At 31.9% G+C, this 16,859-nt stretch overlaps 2 protein-coding genes and 1 pseudogene across 2 annotated transcripts; 2 read left to right on the top strand and 1 right to left on the bottom strand.

Moving 5' to 3' along the window:
* The first annotated feature begins 206 nt into the window (after nt 1-206).
* On the top strand, nt 207-5,147 carry LOC100798975 (galactose mutarotase). The gene is made up of 5 exons (XM_003534410.5): nt 207-519; nt 617-666; nt 3,460-3,583; nt 3,701-3,808; nt 4,196-5,147. Exons 1-5 carry the CDS (start codon nt 333-335, stop codon nt 4,840-4,842), a joined length of 1,116 nt encoding a protein of 371 aa, XP_003534458.1. The 5' UTR covers nt 207-332; the 3' UTR covers nt 4,843-5,147.
* A 1,339-nt stretch (nt 5,148-6,486) lies between these two features.
* On the top strand, nt 6,487-8,694 carry LOC121172782 (MDIS1-interacting receptor like kinase 2-like; annotated as a pseudogene).
* A 112-nt stretch (nt 8,695-8,806) lies between these two features.
* Nucleotides 8,807-11,970, bottom strand: LOC100798444 (O-acyltransferase WSD1). Its single transcript, XM_003534409.5, has 5 exons — nt 11,684-11,970; nt 10,706-11,281; nt 9,861-10,214; nt 9,560-9,697; nt 8,807-9,282 (listed from the first exon to the last, which is right to left on the bottom strand). The coding sequence occupies exons 1-5, from the start codon at nt 11,867-11,869 to the stop codon at nt 9,121-9,123; spliced, it is 1,416 nt and encodes a 471-aa protein (XP_003534457.1). The 5' UTR covers nt 11,870-11,970; the 3' UTR covers nt 8,807-9,120.
* Between the last annotated feature and the right edge of the window lie 4,889 nt (nt 11,971-16,859).

The following is a 16,859-nucleotide window of genomic DNA, read 5'->3' as shown; positions in this document are numbered from 1 at the left end:
ACCCCATTGGTCTATTTCTTTTGTTCTTCTAAATTGTGTTCTTAAAAGAAGTAAAAAATACTAGTAAAACCTTGAACATATAAATTTCTTGACTTAGGGATGACATGAAGACAAACAAGTACCTCCCACGGGTCCACATAACGTGCAGAGTCCAGTTCGGCCCAACTTTGCCTAAAGCTGGAAATAGTTAATTAATTGTGTGCTTTGTTACACTCTTACCCACTGCCTTTCACCATTCCCATTTACCCCTTCATTATTGCTTCCTCCTATCCCTTTATATAAACCATTATTTAGCTAGCTTTAGGACATAGCAAATTCCAGTGCAAGAAAAAATGACCAAGATCTTCTTTGTATTGCTGTTATGTCTGATCATAGCAGCTTCTTCTGGGTTTGTGAATTGCTTTGATGTTGAAAAGAAGGAAAAGATTGGAATATTTGAGCTCAATAAAGGTGACCTTTCTTTGAAGGTCACCAACTGGGGTGCTTCAATTTTGTCCCTGGTGATTCCTGATAAGAATGGTATGCTTCTTCAAAACTTCAAATGCTGATTCCTTTAATTACCTTCAAATTTGATTCCCTTATATATTTGGCTTCTTTCACTGTGATTTCTTTTCAGGAAAGTTGAGTGATGTTGTTCTTGGATATGATTCTGTTAAGGATTACACTGTGAGTCTACTCTCTACTTCTTCCCCCAAAACATTATGTTGCATGAATTTGTTGATTACTGTGTTTGCAGACTTTCCTACCTTATGTGTTTTTTTTTCTTGTGCAAAGCTAGAATATCCTCGTTGTTCAACAACTTGGATTTATTCAAACATGTGATAGCTATTAATATATATTTAGGTTTCAAACAAATGAAAGGCCAAGATTTGGAGTATAGATTGTCGTTTGCTAACAATTTCCTTCTAATGATCTATTGACTCCTAGGCATCACTTGCCTCGATATCCACTCATTATTATTAATATTACTATTATTTATCCTGAAATATACGATCTTAGGTCTTAGGTCCTAGATTAAATTTTATTAATTAGTGACATTAAAATACTGTTGTGATAATCAGAATTCATCTGGCGAACTATTTTGATATGGTTTTAAAAGTGAATTTAACGACAAATATTGGTATATCTTTGAGGAAAAAAAGTGTCCATTTATTCTTTCTGTTTACTTTGATAGTCTCATTTTGTTATTTATTTAAGGCTATTTATATTTTTATATGAATGCGATAAGGACAGCTTTCACGTTTATGTCAGTTCATTGAAAAAAGGGTCCACATTTAAGTTAAACTTTGAAGGTTTCGCTTTATAATTCTCAATGTCCCTTTCGTAATTGTCTCCACTTTGATATTCTCTATTCATGATATACTTGCTAGGCTACATATAAAAACCTATTGCTTTCTACTATCCAATACTTTTTTTATTCTAAAATATTTGTTGTTTTAAGATTATACGTACATAATTTTTTTTTAAAAAATATTCTTTTCAAAAATTTAATTAAATGAATATAAATTCGTTTAATTTTAATTTACTAAGGTCTTATTTTTAAAATTGTAAAAATAAATTAAAATTTTACATGTAAAGATTATTTTTAAAGGGATTTGGCTTCTCTTGCATATCTGTTATTAGCTATTTTATAACCTTAAAACAAAAACATATAATTAATGATGAGTAGATGTGGTTTTTTTCTGATCAGTGAAGTATGTGGAGGATAGAACTGAGGAAATCACATCCTGCACATTAGAATTAACGGACTTGTGCAATCCCCGGGAATATTGGGGTTGCAAATGCAATGATGTCCTTCGTATAATCTCTATGAAGTATTGGGGTTGCAATGATGTCCTTCGTAAAGATATAATCATTGGATGCAATAACAATGAAAATAAAAAAAATTTCTTTTTCTTTGTGTTACTTTTTGCTAAAATATTTGATGTCTAGTAAAGATATTTTTAAATTATAATTGTATATTAATTTCTCTCTAAACATAAAAATTTTAAAGAATAAATTTCTTTTTCAATAATTTTTATACATTTAATTAAGAGTTAAATTATGTTAAATATGTTTAAATAACAAAAGTATTTATCATTTATATTTTATTATGAAATTGTATATGATATATATATATATATATATATATATATATATATATATATATATATATTTAATTTTATGTAATTAAACTTCATAATATATAACTATTTCATGCACTTAAACTTCATATATATATATATATATATATATATATATTATATATATATATATATTTCCATTCTTTTGGTCGAAAAATTGATATTGAAAAATTATTTTTAAATTATTTAAATAATAAATAAAAAGACAATGGAACACATTCGAAGACTCCAAAGATGATTATTCTTTTGACAAATTGTAGAAAGGACTCACTATACATGCGGTAGGTGAAGTGCCCCTAATTGATGATAATGTTGGGAAACAGATGGGCAGAAGTCACGTGATGCATGTGTGGCATTAAGCATTTCACAATAACATATCCAACCATTTAAGCCTTGAGGGTACTATTATTAAAAGTTACATTGGGAAGGTTTTTTTTTCTTTTTTCTTTTGCTAAAATTACATGGCGGAAGTTGGACTTTGGAGGAAGGAATGCCTATTAATATTTATATGTGTGGAGTGTTAACAATATAGGAGTTTTTTTTAATATATATTTCTTATTATTGATTAAGATTTATTGCAAACTATAAAAATATAATAAATTTTATTGAATAAAAATAAAATCTACAGAATTTTATAATTTTAATATATTTCCATCAATATTAAAAAAATGTTTTAAAGGACAAATTTTTAACATTTTTTATACATATAAAGAGAAATATCAGGGACATATCTTTTTTATTTTTCAGAAAAAGTGATAGAAAGAGGAGACATCTCTAAAATTACTAGACAAGGAAAAAAAGACATGAGAAAATTACCAACAAAGACTCGCATAAAATATTATTGTATAAGCCTAAACCACAAATACTCAATTATAATTACTCAATTGGGTCCTAGGTATCTAAGAGATTTCTTAGAGAGAGTGACGCACTAAGTGAGAAAAGTGACGTCGAGAGAGATTTAAACGGACACAAATAAAAAATGTGGGAATTCCCATCATATCCAAAAGATTAGGTTGCGAGGTTTTAAAAGTATAATTACTTTTGGATCTTACTAAACATCTTTAAAATCTTTCAAAACATTTTTAGTATGCTTGGAAAGAGGATTTTTTTTTAAACAAAAAACAAGGATAATGATATTTTTTATTTAATTGAAAAAAAGGAAAAAGAAAAAGTTAAATTATAGATATGACAATTCATTTTTCTTTTCTTTATTTTCTTTTCAATTCAATATTTTTTTTCTCTCTTCACCCTACAAAGTTTGCTCTTTTTGTTGGTATCTAACATCTCAGATGTAGTGCATAATGTAACCAGTTATTGCATGCCAAACTATTTGCAGAATGATACAACATATTTTGGAGCAACTGTTGGCCGGGTTGCTAACAGAATTGGAGGAGCTCAGTTTACTCTAAATGGAATCCATTACAAATTAGTTGCTAATGAAGGAAACAATACACTTCATGGTATGTTAACCATAAGTAAATCCTTAGCAAAGAATTTATACCATAGTTGTATTGTCCATTTAGCACTACATCTCATATAGAATGCACTCATAGTCCTTTGCCTGTCCTACTAATTAGGTGGAGCCAGAGGATTTAGTGATGTTCTTTGGAAAGTGAAAAGGTATCAAAAAGAAGGTCCAAGTCCCAGCATTACCTTCAGTTACCACAGTATTGATGGTGAACAAGGTAAACAATTTCATTATTTCCATTGCTTCTAAAGTGAACAACTAATTTTTTAAGGGTAAATTAAGTAATCTCAATTGTTAGTGATAAAAAACAATTATTAAGAAAATCTAACTCAGTTGATTAAACAGTGTGTATGAGTTGTTGTAAGACAGACAAAAATAAATAAATAAAAACCAACCGATGATATTAAGTGTACATGTATAACAAATCATGAATGTCTTGAAATATCAATAGTTGATTTTCTCATTAACTACTAAAAGTACTTTATCTTTGCTATATTTAAAGATAGAAGTCAATTTCTTAGACTTTGATACCTTCAATAATTTCTGACAAAGAAATAGAACTTATGACATGTATGTGACATTTTGGATGCTCCAATTGTTTCAGGATTCCCTGGTGATCTCCTAGTAACTGTGAGCTACATTCTAACTGGGAAAAACCAATTGGTTATACTTATGAAAGGAAAAACTCTAAACAAGCCAACACCAGTGAATTTGGCAAACCATGCTTACTGGAACCTAGGAGGCCACAACAGTGGCAACATCCTAAATGAAGTGGTGCAGATCTTTGGTTCCAAAATCACACCTGTGGACAGCAAACTCATTCCAACAGGCAAATTTGCTTCGGTGAAAGGAACAGCTTATGATTTCCTTAAGCCACAAACTGTTGGAAGCAGGATCAATCAATTGGCTGAAACCAAAGGCTATGACATCAACTATGTTCTTGATGGTGAGAAGGGCCAAAAGATCAAGCTAGCAGCTATAGTGCAGGATAAGAAATCAGGGAGAGTGTTGGAGTTGTTCACAAATGCTCCTGGTTTGCAGTTCTACACTGGTAACTATGTTAAGGATTTGAAGGGAAAAGGTGGATATGTGTACCAATCTCATTCAGGACTATGTTTGGAGTCTCAAGCCTTCCCTGATTCAGTGAATCAGCCTAATTTCCCTTCAACAATTGTGACACCAGAAAAGCCTTACAAGCATTATATGCTTTTTAAGTTTTCCACCAAAAATCCCTACATTAGTTCAAAGTGAGATAGGAGGAGTGAGCTTTCCCCCATTTTTAATGTGCCACGGTAAGTCAGTGTAGCATTTATAACTTTGGATTTCATCCAAACTTGGGGTCCTTTTAGAATGAATAATTAGAGTCCCATGGTTAGTCTCATAATTGGTGGCAGCTTCAGAACCTTTCAAGATGTTTCTCTAAACATGTTTTTGGTTTGGATTTGTTGCTTTTTATTGATATTTTGATTCTGTATTTCTAATGCAGAATTCTTTTTTGATACATATGTGAATTATATTTAATAATAAAATCCCTTCTCTTTTGGGTGGTAGGAAAACCAATCTTCTTTGTTTCTTGATGTTAATGCAATACGTTTTGGCCTACTTTTTTTCCACCACTTGTTCTTGAGAGCAAGTTCGTATTTCTTATTATTGTTAGAGCAATCTTGTCTCGTTTTGTTTATTACAGAAATTAATTAATTAATCCCCCGTTTCTCAATTAAAGCTTCATTTTTAGTCATTGAGAAAATTAAATATTTCCTTCTTTTAACAGTTGTCCTCAATTGTTTTTATTAAATAATTACATGCACAAAACTGGTGCATCTAAACCTCAAGAGACTAAGTTGTAATTAAGTGGTATATGTTTCATGGACTATAAAATCAATATCACAAAATAATTTGCATATTCTACGCCAATTAGGGGTGTAAATGAATCAAATAGAATTTGAAGTTTAGGTATGACTTATAAAAACAATTTGTATTGTTCAAACTTGACTTATTTATTTAAAAAATAATAGAATATTGGAATTCTTGTAAAAAAGAAAGAAAGAAACAATTATTTTCTTTAAAACCCCATTGGAATTCTTGTAAAAAAGAAAGAAAGAAACAATTATTTTCTTCAAAACCCCATTTACCAAATTTCTTGTTTTTTTTTTATTTTGTGAATGAATCTTATTTTTTTTCCCGATCAAGAAACAGCTAATCCATTGAGGCAGTCAAAGTTGGAGGCGAACATCTCGATCAGAAGAATGAGCTAGGCACCATGCGTTGCAATGGTTTATGGTTGCGATAGTTTAGGCAACTTATGCGTAAGCAATTAATGAAGCATAATATGGTTTTTATTTTTAATTAACTCTCAAACTCATTTAAAATAATAGCCAGGACCAATGGATCTAATTCAATTGGTGAGTGATATAAATTTTCGATGCTGTATTTAATTCTTACGGATAAAAAATAATAATAAATAGAATCATTAGATAATATTAAATGTGCAAAGTCTTCATCCTAATTCCTATTATGAATTAATATTTACTCCTGTATTAAAAATAAACTCATGAATCTATCAACATCTTCTTATTTAGTCAGAATGGACCTAAACATACTTTAAAACTTTTGGGTTGAAATATTATAGATTAAAAAAATGTGACTAAAGATAATAATAAGAGGTTTGAGACATTATGCATAGAATCATTCGTCTAAATCTCAATATGATCATTTTTCATAAAAAAAAATACAACTAAAAAAGAGATTCTATTAAAGATAATGAATTAGGTTATATATCAGATTAATCATAAATAATTCCTGAAGATAATTCACATCAATCTCATGATAACCAAAACAAATTAAAACTCATGTATCTATACTTAAGATGTTAAACCATGGGGATATATGCTAAATTGTTTGTGTATTGTACAGGCATTAATATCTTTTATCAGCGCGTAGGTCAATGATTAAAAGTCGTGTTGACCCGTATATTCTGGCTTCTAAAATCCTAATGACAACTTATGCGTAAAAAGTTGAGGATCAACCATAGATGTAAAAAAACAAAGCATCTTTTTATGGTATTGTTTGGCATGGCTTTGCCAATTCCTAATTATACGTTAGTAGGAGCTTTGTACTGTATACTTATTGTCTCTTGGACTTGTCTCAGCATTGCAACTGCAAATGGAATCACAGGGAACATTCCATATGGACTAGGTATCCTTTCTAAACTCACTTATCTTGACTTATCTTCTAATGACATAAAGGGAACTATCTCACGTAGGTTTATAGGTTTTCTTTTTCAGTTCTACGTGAGATTTCACCTCACATTTGTACTCCAACAGCCGCATCACCCCTTTCCCTTCTTGTTATTCCTCTCCTCACAGACCAAATAATATAGATTTGGATTTGGTAGTGATAATGAAGATTTTCCTTCCTCCCACTCCTTTGCTTGCTCTTCTATGCTCTGCTTATGTTTTCCACCGCTGTTGTAAGGCTGGGAATTGCATGTCTATTTCAAAAGAAACAAAGAATGGTGACATGTTTTCAATATGGAACTATGATGGTAAAATTGCATAGAAAGACATAATTGAAGCAACAGAGAATTTTGACATCATATACTGCATAGGAGCTGGTGGTTATGGCAGTGTCTACAAAGCACAGCTACCTAGTGGTAGAGTAGTGGCCTTGAAGAAACTTCAGAATTTATAAGCCACAGAAATCCGCAGGATTTTCAAGAATGAGGTAAGAATGTTGACAAAGATAAGGCATAGAAATATTGTGAAGCTCTATGAATTCTGCTTGCACAACAGATGCATGTTTCTGCTTTTGGAGTACATGGAGAGGGGAAGCTTGTATTGCATTCTCCGCGATGACATTGAAGCTGTGGAGTTGGATTGGACCAAGAGGGTCAACATTGTGAAAGGCATAGCACATAGCTTATCATACCTTCACCATGATTGCAAACCAGCAATTATTCATAGAGATGTAACAACAAAAAATGTTCTCTTGAATTTAGAAATGGAGGCTTGTCTCTCTGACTTTGGAATTGCAAGACTTCTAAACTCTGGTTCCTCCAATCGAACTGTACTTGATGGCACTAATTGATATATTGCACCAGGTAAGATTTTTATTTATGTTATGTGTCTGTAATGAGGAAAATTAATTTATTTCCATGATTTGTTATAATCATTAGCTTTCCTAGTTACTATAATCCTAATTATATGATCATTTTTTTTATAAGCTAATTATAAGATCAATTAGGAAAGCTAATGAATAGAACAAATCAATTTTTCTCATTAACCTGCTACTTCAGTTTCCATTATTCTCAAAATTGTGAGTTTTTCTTTATTTGGTTGGTTCCACTTTTGATGCAGAACTTGCCTATAGTGATTGCGTGACTCAGAAATGTGATGTCTACAGCTTTGGAGTGGTTGCACTTGAAATTATCATGTGAAAACATCCTGGAGAACTTGTTTCCTCGTTAAGATCTGCATCCTCACAAGGAATTCTCCTCAAAGATATATTAGACCCCCGATTAATATCCACCATCAATAAAAAATCTGCTCAGAGTTTAGCTCTTATAGCAACACTGGCCTTTGCATGTCTTCATTCTCAGCCAAGGCTTAGACCAACAATGCAGGTAATGTGTGATAAACTTCTCACGGGAAAGCCCCGATTAACCATACCATTTGAAGAAATTTCAATAAAGCAAATTGTAAATCAGGAATTGTAACTGATTTCTAGAACATCATGCTCTGAACATAAACAAAATGCATGGAAATTTTAAAAAATATATTTGTTGTTTTCTGTCTTTACTTTTACATTATTTGTTCCTTTCAGTTTCCTTTGTATTGTTTTTTCTTCTATTTCACTTCCGGGACAATGCTACATGTCAAGTGTGGGAAGGGGAGTTTATCCAAGCTACTTGCATACCCTATATGAGTGCTTGGTCTCCTTCTTCTGTTTGGCTATTTTCTCTGTTTTTCTTTAAAAAAATAATAATGAAGATTGATTTTTTCTCTGTTTTTCTTTTTAAAAAAATAATAATGAAGATTGATTTTGACAATTGAAGCTAAATAAAGCACTATTAACAAAAGTAGAAAATTATCATGATTTCTGGATTGAAAACCTTCTATTGAATTAGCCCCCTACATTGTGAGATTTGAGCTAAATTTTTAATATTGTTGTTAATTAATGTTGGAGTGTTGGAGACAAGAGGATAAGAAATGTGATGTACAAAATTTTTACAAAAGACTACATAATTAAAAATATAACAACTCTTGTACACTTTTTAGTTTGTGAAACAAACAAGAAATGATTACCAAGTGAGATCAGACAATAAGATTCTTCCAAACAAGAATAGGCCTAAACAGATCCAAAATAAGGTGGGCCTCGTGTATTGATCTTTCCAAACATACGACAAATATACTATAGACAAGCAATTACTTAAGGCGTTGATAAATCCGGAGAAATAATATGGTAAATTCTCCATATCTCTCTCTCTCTCTAATTTTCGTAATAAGCTGTTCCAATCATCCAAACCAAATACTAAGGTTTGGTTTCCTGAGGAATTTCCATAGCTGCTTGGAGAATTATCTCAAATGCACTTTGCATGCACAACTTCAATTTATGTTCGTCTATGAAGTCTTTTTCCGTTTTGAGGGTAACACTTAGGACTCCCATATAGCTCATAACTGAAATGACTAGACTCTGCAAATACAATCAAATGATGTTTAAATATTTCTTATGTATCACTGCAACTAGTTAAGTAAAGGAACAAAGAGAGATCTGTTGGGTTAAAAACTTTTTTCCTTAAGCAAAATAAATTAGAAATTAAAGCCTTCTTAAAATGACCATTCCAATTTTCGCTATTATAAATTGATTATAATTTTTTTTTTGCCTTATTTCACCCCACCCACCTCAATTCAGATTCTCACATGTTGAATTGATGATTAATTGAAAAATGAAAGGGATTCAGAATACATACTTCAGGTCCACCGGCCAATGTGAAATACAAGCCTTTCACAGGATGGTTAGCTAAAGCCATTTGTTGTATTGGTCCAGCCAAGTTTGAAATCACTGCACTTGATTTTGTCAATGTGCCACGAATGCGTTTAGCTACTGCCTGCAACAAATTAAAACAACTAACTTAACAATTGTAGCAACAAATTAAGTGCTTAATTATATTCTTCGTTACTTTAAGAAGCACTCGCAAATTATTGGTAGGAAAAAACATATAATTAACAACATTATGATCAAATTCAATTTAACCAAATATACAAATTTACCTCTTGTCCCCTCAATTTGCCCTCTATCTTCAAAAGTGTCCCGGTGAGTACAACTCCTAGAGATTGTTTCTTCCTCTTGATTATGTTATGTGTGTCCCAAATAAATTCAAGAGGGTTTGTAGTTCTTGTTTCATTTAATTTCGGTATTGGAACATGCAAGAAGGTAATTCTGTTCCCCCATGGACCCGTGGCTTTAGTATTTAGCATATCATTGATCGATTGGTAACCTTCAACGTTTCTCGTATTCAGTAATACCAATGCTGTGGAGTGTGCGGTCTTTGATTTGGAGTCCATATCTTGCATATATAATCTAGTTCCATAGAAGACAATTCCAGTGACCACATCATTTATTGTCTGCAGTTAAATAGAATCATGCAAAGAAAACAAAATCATTTGATGTCAAAACCCAACAAGAAAAGTGTTTTTCATTCATACATGCAAGACACACACACACACACATATATATATATATATGACTTGTGCGGATCGGAAAGAAAATTAACAAGTAGTAGCGTATGATAAGGTTGTCTAATTACATAATGGAAACATTTTTAAAATTTGCAAAACTAAGTAAATTAAATTGCATAAAAAATGTAACATTTTGATTTAAACAGACAAACACTTCCTTGTAATTTTAGAGTTGGGCAGTCGATTATAATGTATAATACACGACAACACAGACAAATAAAGGTCCTAGCAGTTCTACCACCACAAGTTGAATAAATACGCGTAATTAACATCTTGGATATACTCTGACAAGTAGGTGATCCAATAAAGACTATATGCATTCTTTCTTACTATTAAAGTCAAAGACAAATTCAACAAACCAAAAATTGTTTTCATACCACTCCGAGCCTTGATTTGATGTCCCTGATGTGGTCAATGGAGAATGTCATGCTTGATATGGAAATTGGTTGATAGTCGGCTCCTTCGTCTCCAAACCTTATCGGTGTTTTATCATCACTAATGATGCTACTCTTCAATACACTCCATCCAAAATCTGAGACAGTGTTGAAGGCAGAGGAACACATCCAAGAAAATTTTCTGCAAAAGCTTTTAGTGGAAGAAGGTTCTTGTTTAGATTGTTTGAGAGAAGGAAAGGACAAGGGAAGAGAAGGGTCATCGGCTCGTTGAAGACAAGAAAGAAGAGCACCCATGAGAGAATAGCCATCTCCAAGTGCATGGTGAAGCTTAAATATTATAGTGCTGGATGCATCACTTGTAAGGTAATTGATTATGTGAATATCCCATAATGGTCTGCTTTGTGGTAATTGCTCCATTGCTATGCTTGATAAATAATCATGAAAATATTTATCATAAGATTCCGCTGTTTTTCCTTCGGGGAATGTGGGGATGTTGACATGGTCCGTCAAGTTTACATCAACTTGCTTCCATCTTTTCTCTCCATCTTTATCTTGGACCTGGATTATATATATATATATATATATATATATATATATATATATATATATATATATATATATATATATATATATATATATATATAAGTAGTAATTCATGATAGTCTAATAATTTCTCGGCTAAGAAACTGGATAAATGATAAAACTTAGTACTTAATGATGAGATCACAATATTAAATAAACAAATATGCAACTAAAGACACAAAGCAAACTTATAATGCAAAACTATCTATAGAAATTAATTAATTAACATAAATAGCCTTGTGAAATTAATAAGTGCCATATCTAACATTGTCATCTTGTCATATATATTATGTATGTATAATATTCTAATGTTCATAGACATCATAAGCATATAAAAATAAATTAAACAATATAATAAGGGAAGCAAAGAGAGGGAACCATGATGGAGGAGAAGCGTGGATTGATGGGAAGGAAAACATCTTTAAGAAGAGCATATGTTTGCAAGTCATCTATTGGAACTTCGAATTCTAAAACTCCAATGATGTATATGCATAGCACAGAGCTGTTGAAGTATTGTCCCACAGGACTCACTGGTTCTAGTTGCTCCTCTTTTTGGTGTTCCATAGTGCTGTATATTTTTTGGGAAGTTTCACGAGTTGAGAATTAAGGGGGAAATGAAACCATATGTATAGCACACAGAACGAGGTTGAGGACTAAAAGCAACCGATACAGACGTGCCAACTGGTTTTACTTTGACAAGACCAAAATTATAGCGCAAGAATGTGACAGATTCAACTATATATCAAGAACCAGAAATTTAATTTGGGTCCCATTATATTAACAACTATTACATTTAAGCACTGCAATTATTAATCTATACCCTCCAAATAATAATTTATCAATATTATTATGTTATGTACACCGACAATGGTTAATTCGAGTGATTAGGACTTGGACTCTTTTGGTCAGGAATGTGAATTAGTTGATACGTATGGAAAAATCATTGATGAATTACGTGCACTACTTTTTTATATATAGTAAAAAAAGTAAAAATACACTTCTTACATGGTTTTTTTTCTTTCTCTTAAGCTACTAGCACCAGGTATAACAGAAGCAAACAAATCGTTCAAGAATTGTTTTCCTAAAAATAAATTACAACTTACGTTGACTTTTATCTATTAATTTGACAACTTATGATTCGTTTATATTTTCCTTTTTAAACAATCCTTGTAAATATATATCCGGCTATTTAAAGTCAAGATATACCTATTGCTTTCCATACATGCTGTCAAAGCATTCAGCTGGAGTTGAGTCAGCCATAAACACATATTTCAAGGGAATGGGCCGGATGTGTAGTTTCAAAATGAGTTGTAGGGTGTGCACTTACAATTTCTACCATATATAAAAAATTATATTAAATATAGTTTTAAAGAGATAAATTTATTATTTGTTAAAAAAAAAATTAAAGGATGCAATTCATTTAAGAACTGTATAGATGCCCCAAATATATACTTTGAATAATTAGATTCACCAAACACCACTGAATATTGCTGGCTAACTGTAACTAAAAATTAACTAGTAACTACGTATCACCGAAAATTGTAGATTGGAGAAAATTCTAATCTCTTCCTCAAACATGTATGGTATTCAAACAAGCTTAAACATGTGGTTGGCAGAAATAACTAGCCATATGGCCGTAGCCTCACATTACTTCATTTGTATAGGCACAATAAGATGCATATGAAAAGGAATAAAGTAAGTATCGATCTTCAAGGATCAACTCAAACCAAGCACATTTTTTTTATGTAGCAAATTGTTAGCACCAACTTGAATCAGTGGTCATTAATAATCTCATTCACTTCTACAGAAGACAACAGTTAATGGGTATTTAAATGCAAAAAGATATTTTTTAAAAATGTGGCTATGGTTGGTTGGCGTCACAATCATATATCAAATTCGTACCCCACTTCATATCTTGAATGAAAAATCATCAAAAAAAAAGAAGATATAGTGAAAAAAGAAAAGTTAATCTTTAGGCATCAACTAAAATCAAGAACATCTTTTTCTGACACAATGAACTGTTAATACAACTCCTGAATCACAGTAGTAGTCCCATTCAGTTTTACAAGGATGACTTTAATTTACAAGGATGGGGGTAGAAGGATATTCAAATATTGTACAAGAAAAATTGAATGGGTTAAGGCCATAAGGGTGTGTCGTTTATCCATTGATGAAGAAATCATTAGGTGTTTCCACTTTTTCAATGTTAAGCGTATCTATGGAACTGAGGAGAGAGAACCACACTAGCTTCATTTGCAATCACAATGTCACATAGATTTCTGTGCAAGTGATGATGATGGTGGTGGAAGGATGGGACACGTAATGGGTATCATTAGCCATGGCCCTACCATCTTTTCTGCTTTAGCTGGGCCTACAACAAAGCTTACCAATAGAAAATTGATGGCAAGCGCTTTGAAGTAAGGTGCAAATGCAAACATGTTAGTCTTGTTATCCTATAAATTAATTCATGAAAAAAACATGTTCTGAATCTTCTTCACATGTTGTCCTGCTCCCATGTGCCTGTACCTGCAATTAATTTTTCCTTTCACGTCTTTTCTCGTTTAATCTGTCTTGTAAAGTAGAAACTAGAAACACTTATAGCATAATTATATTCAAATTAAACACTTACCCACAAGACAGTATATCGTCAAGAACAATAAGTTCTACCATCCATCCATGCACAACCTTTATTACAATACATCCATCAAAAAACTTATAGGTGTTGTTATTTGGCGCTTGATTTTGTAAAAGTGGTGTGTTTGGACGAGCTTAATTACATCTCATTTCGACTTACCTTGTAATATAAGTTCTTGTATTTAAGAAAACTTATAAAAGCAGTGTATGTTATATGTTTATAAATTATTTTTAGCATTTTCAATAAACAATCCAAGATTACTTATGAAAACAACTTACAATTAATTTATTTGAAACAGTTTTATCATATTTTACTCGATTACATAAATAACTTATACATGAGTGCTTATATGATAATTGATAAGCACTTATTATAAATAAATACTTAATTAAATTATTCACCCAATAGGAACCTAGATATATATAGATCACGAACAAAATTATATATAGCGCAAGAATGTGACAGATTCAACTATATATAAGAACCAGACATTTAATTTGGGTCCCATTATATTAACAAGTATTACATTTAAGCACTTCAATTATTAATCTATACCCTCCAAATAATAATTTATCAATATTATTATGTTACGTACACTAACAATGGTTGATTAAAGTGGTTGAAACTTAAACGCTTTAAGTACTTTGGTTAGGGATGTGAATCCCGGCCCGATTAATAGGTATGAAAAAATTATTGATGAATTACACACGTTACTGTTATATATATAGTAAAAAAAAGTGAAAATACACTTCTTACATGCATTTTTTTTTCTCTTAAGCTACTAGGTATAACAGAAGCAAACAAACCGTTCAAGAATTATTTTCCTAAATATAAATTACAACTTATGTTATCTATTAATTTGACAACTTATGATTCTTTTTTTCTTTTCCTTTTTAAATAATTCTTGTAAAAATATATCCGGCTGTTTAAAGTCAAGATGTATATCCAAAAGTGAATGGGATCCCCTGCAGTTTCAAACTGAATTGAAGGGTATGTACTTACAATTTCTACCATATATAAAAAATTTTAAAGAGATAAATTTATTATTTGATAAAAAAATCAAAGGATGTAATTCATTTCAGAACTGTATAGATGCCCAAAATATATACTTTGAATAATTAGGTTCACCGAATATTGCTGGCTAACTAGTAACTACATATCACCGAGAATTAAATAACCTAAGCTGACCTCAGCATTTATTGTCCAATGCGTTTACACCCAGACATCAAATAATACGACAAATACTGTGCTAACAAGTTCATTCATTTCATACCAGCCGTATATGCACAGTGAATCATATGATGTTGAAAATCGTAGGCTTCCTATTTTTAATGTCTTGCGTATACCATTGGCAAGATTCAAAATAAATTAAACATGTGACACCTCAATGAAGTGATTTCACCAGATCATATATATGTGCTCCCAATTCTAGATTCAATTTGAAGGGGATTTAACATGCGATCATAACACTACTACAAAAATAAGCTTTAACGATTCAATGAGGGTTCTACCAAAATCATCTTCATTACTACAAAAACAAGCTTTAAGGATGCTGATTCAATGAGGGTTCTACCAAAGTCATCTTCATTAAAAATAGAAATAGAGTGAGATTTTTTGTAAATAATAACATTTTAACAATTGTTTTTATAAAATGGTCGTTGAAATCGCAAATGGACTATGATTTATAGGGGAACCAATGTTGAAATCAAGAATTTAACGGACGGTTTTGAAAAACCATCTTTGGAAGGGACGAGTTTTGGCTTTTGATTCTCGCATCCTCTTTCACAGTCTCACTCGATCCTTCTCTATGCACTAAATCTCACTCTATCTCTCTTGCACCCTGAAACGCAGTGGTTTGCCTTCTTTCCAGTGTCGCCGTTGAAGTTGTCTCCAGTGTTGTCATCGAAGATGTCTCTAGCACTGCCGTCGAAGCTGCCACTCGAATCTGTGTCATTGGTGAGAACACCAGTGTCTCAATCCATCTTTGAACAATGCTATTACAAACTCAGGGTTCAGACATGTTCACCCACGAATTTGCAAGGGGAGTAAAGGGATAAGTTAGTTATATCTAGTCATTTTTTGCTTTTATTTTCTATTACTAGTAGCCATGTAACAGAAATTAGTACATATAGATGTATCATCAAGCTCCATGGATTCTGCTTGCATAAAAGAATCATATATGTTCTTGGTCTATGAGTACATGGAGAAAGGAAGCCTGTTTTCTGTCTTGTTTGATGATGTGGAAGCGATGGAATTGGATTGGAAAAAGAGGGTTAACATTGTGAAAGGCACTGCACATGCTCTCTCATATCTTCATCATGACTGCACCTCTCCACATATCATCCAGCAATGTCCTTCTTAACTCAGAGTGGGAGCCAACTGTTTCAGACTTATCCAATCGAACTATAGTTGCTGGAGCCATTGGATATATAGCTCCAGGGTCCAGGTAAATTATTCTTAGCCTTCCTTTGTTTTTCGGTTCCTATCCCTTTTCGCTATATCTTCTTAATTCGATATGCAACTGGACTTGTTTGCAATGCATAGTTAATATGAATCGTAGATTTTGTCTAATATTTTAATTTTTTTATCATTAAATCTGCTGTTGATCGATTTTGATCTGATGAATGCAGAACTTTCCTTTACAATGGTTGTTAACGAAAAATGTGATGTTTATGGCTTCGGAGTAGTGGCACTTGAAACTTTGGTGGGAAAACATCCTAAGGAAATATTGTCATCACTCCAATCAGAATCTACTCATAACATCACATTATATGAAGTATTGGACCAACGCCTCCCAGAGCCAAATATGGCAGTTTCATTAGACATAGTTCGTATTGCCATAATAGCATTTTCATGCTTGAATCCCAATCCTTGTTCTCGACCAACAATGAAAACACGTGTCTCAGTGTTTTCTGACTC

The sequence above is a fragment of the Glycine max genome, chromosome 9 (assembly GCF_000004515.6).
Source record: "Glycine max cultivar Williams 82 chromosome 9, Glycine_max_v4.0, whole genome shotgun sequence".
NCBI classification, from domain to species: Eukaryota; Viridiplantae; Streptophyta; class Magnoliopsida; order Fabales; family Fabaceae; genus Glycine; species Glycine max.
The sequence above is the reverse complement of the archived record's forward strand: the minus strand, read 5'-3'. Positions and strand labels throughout refer to the sequence as shown.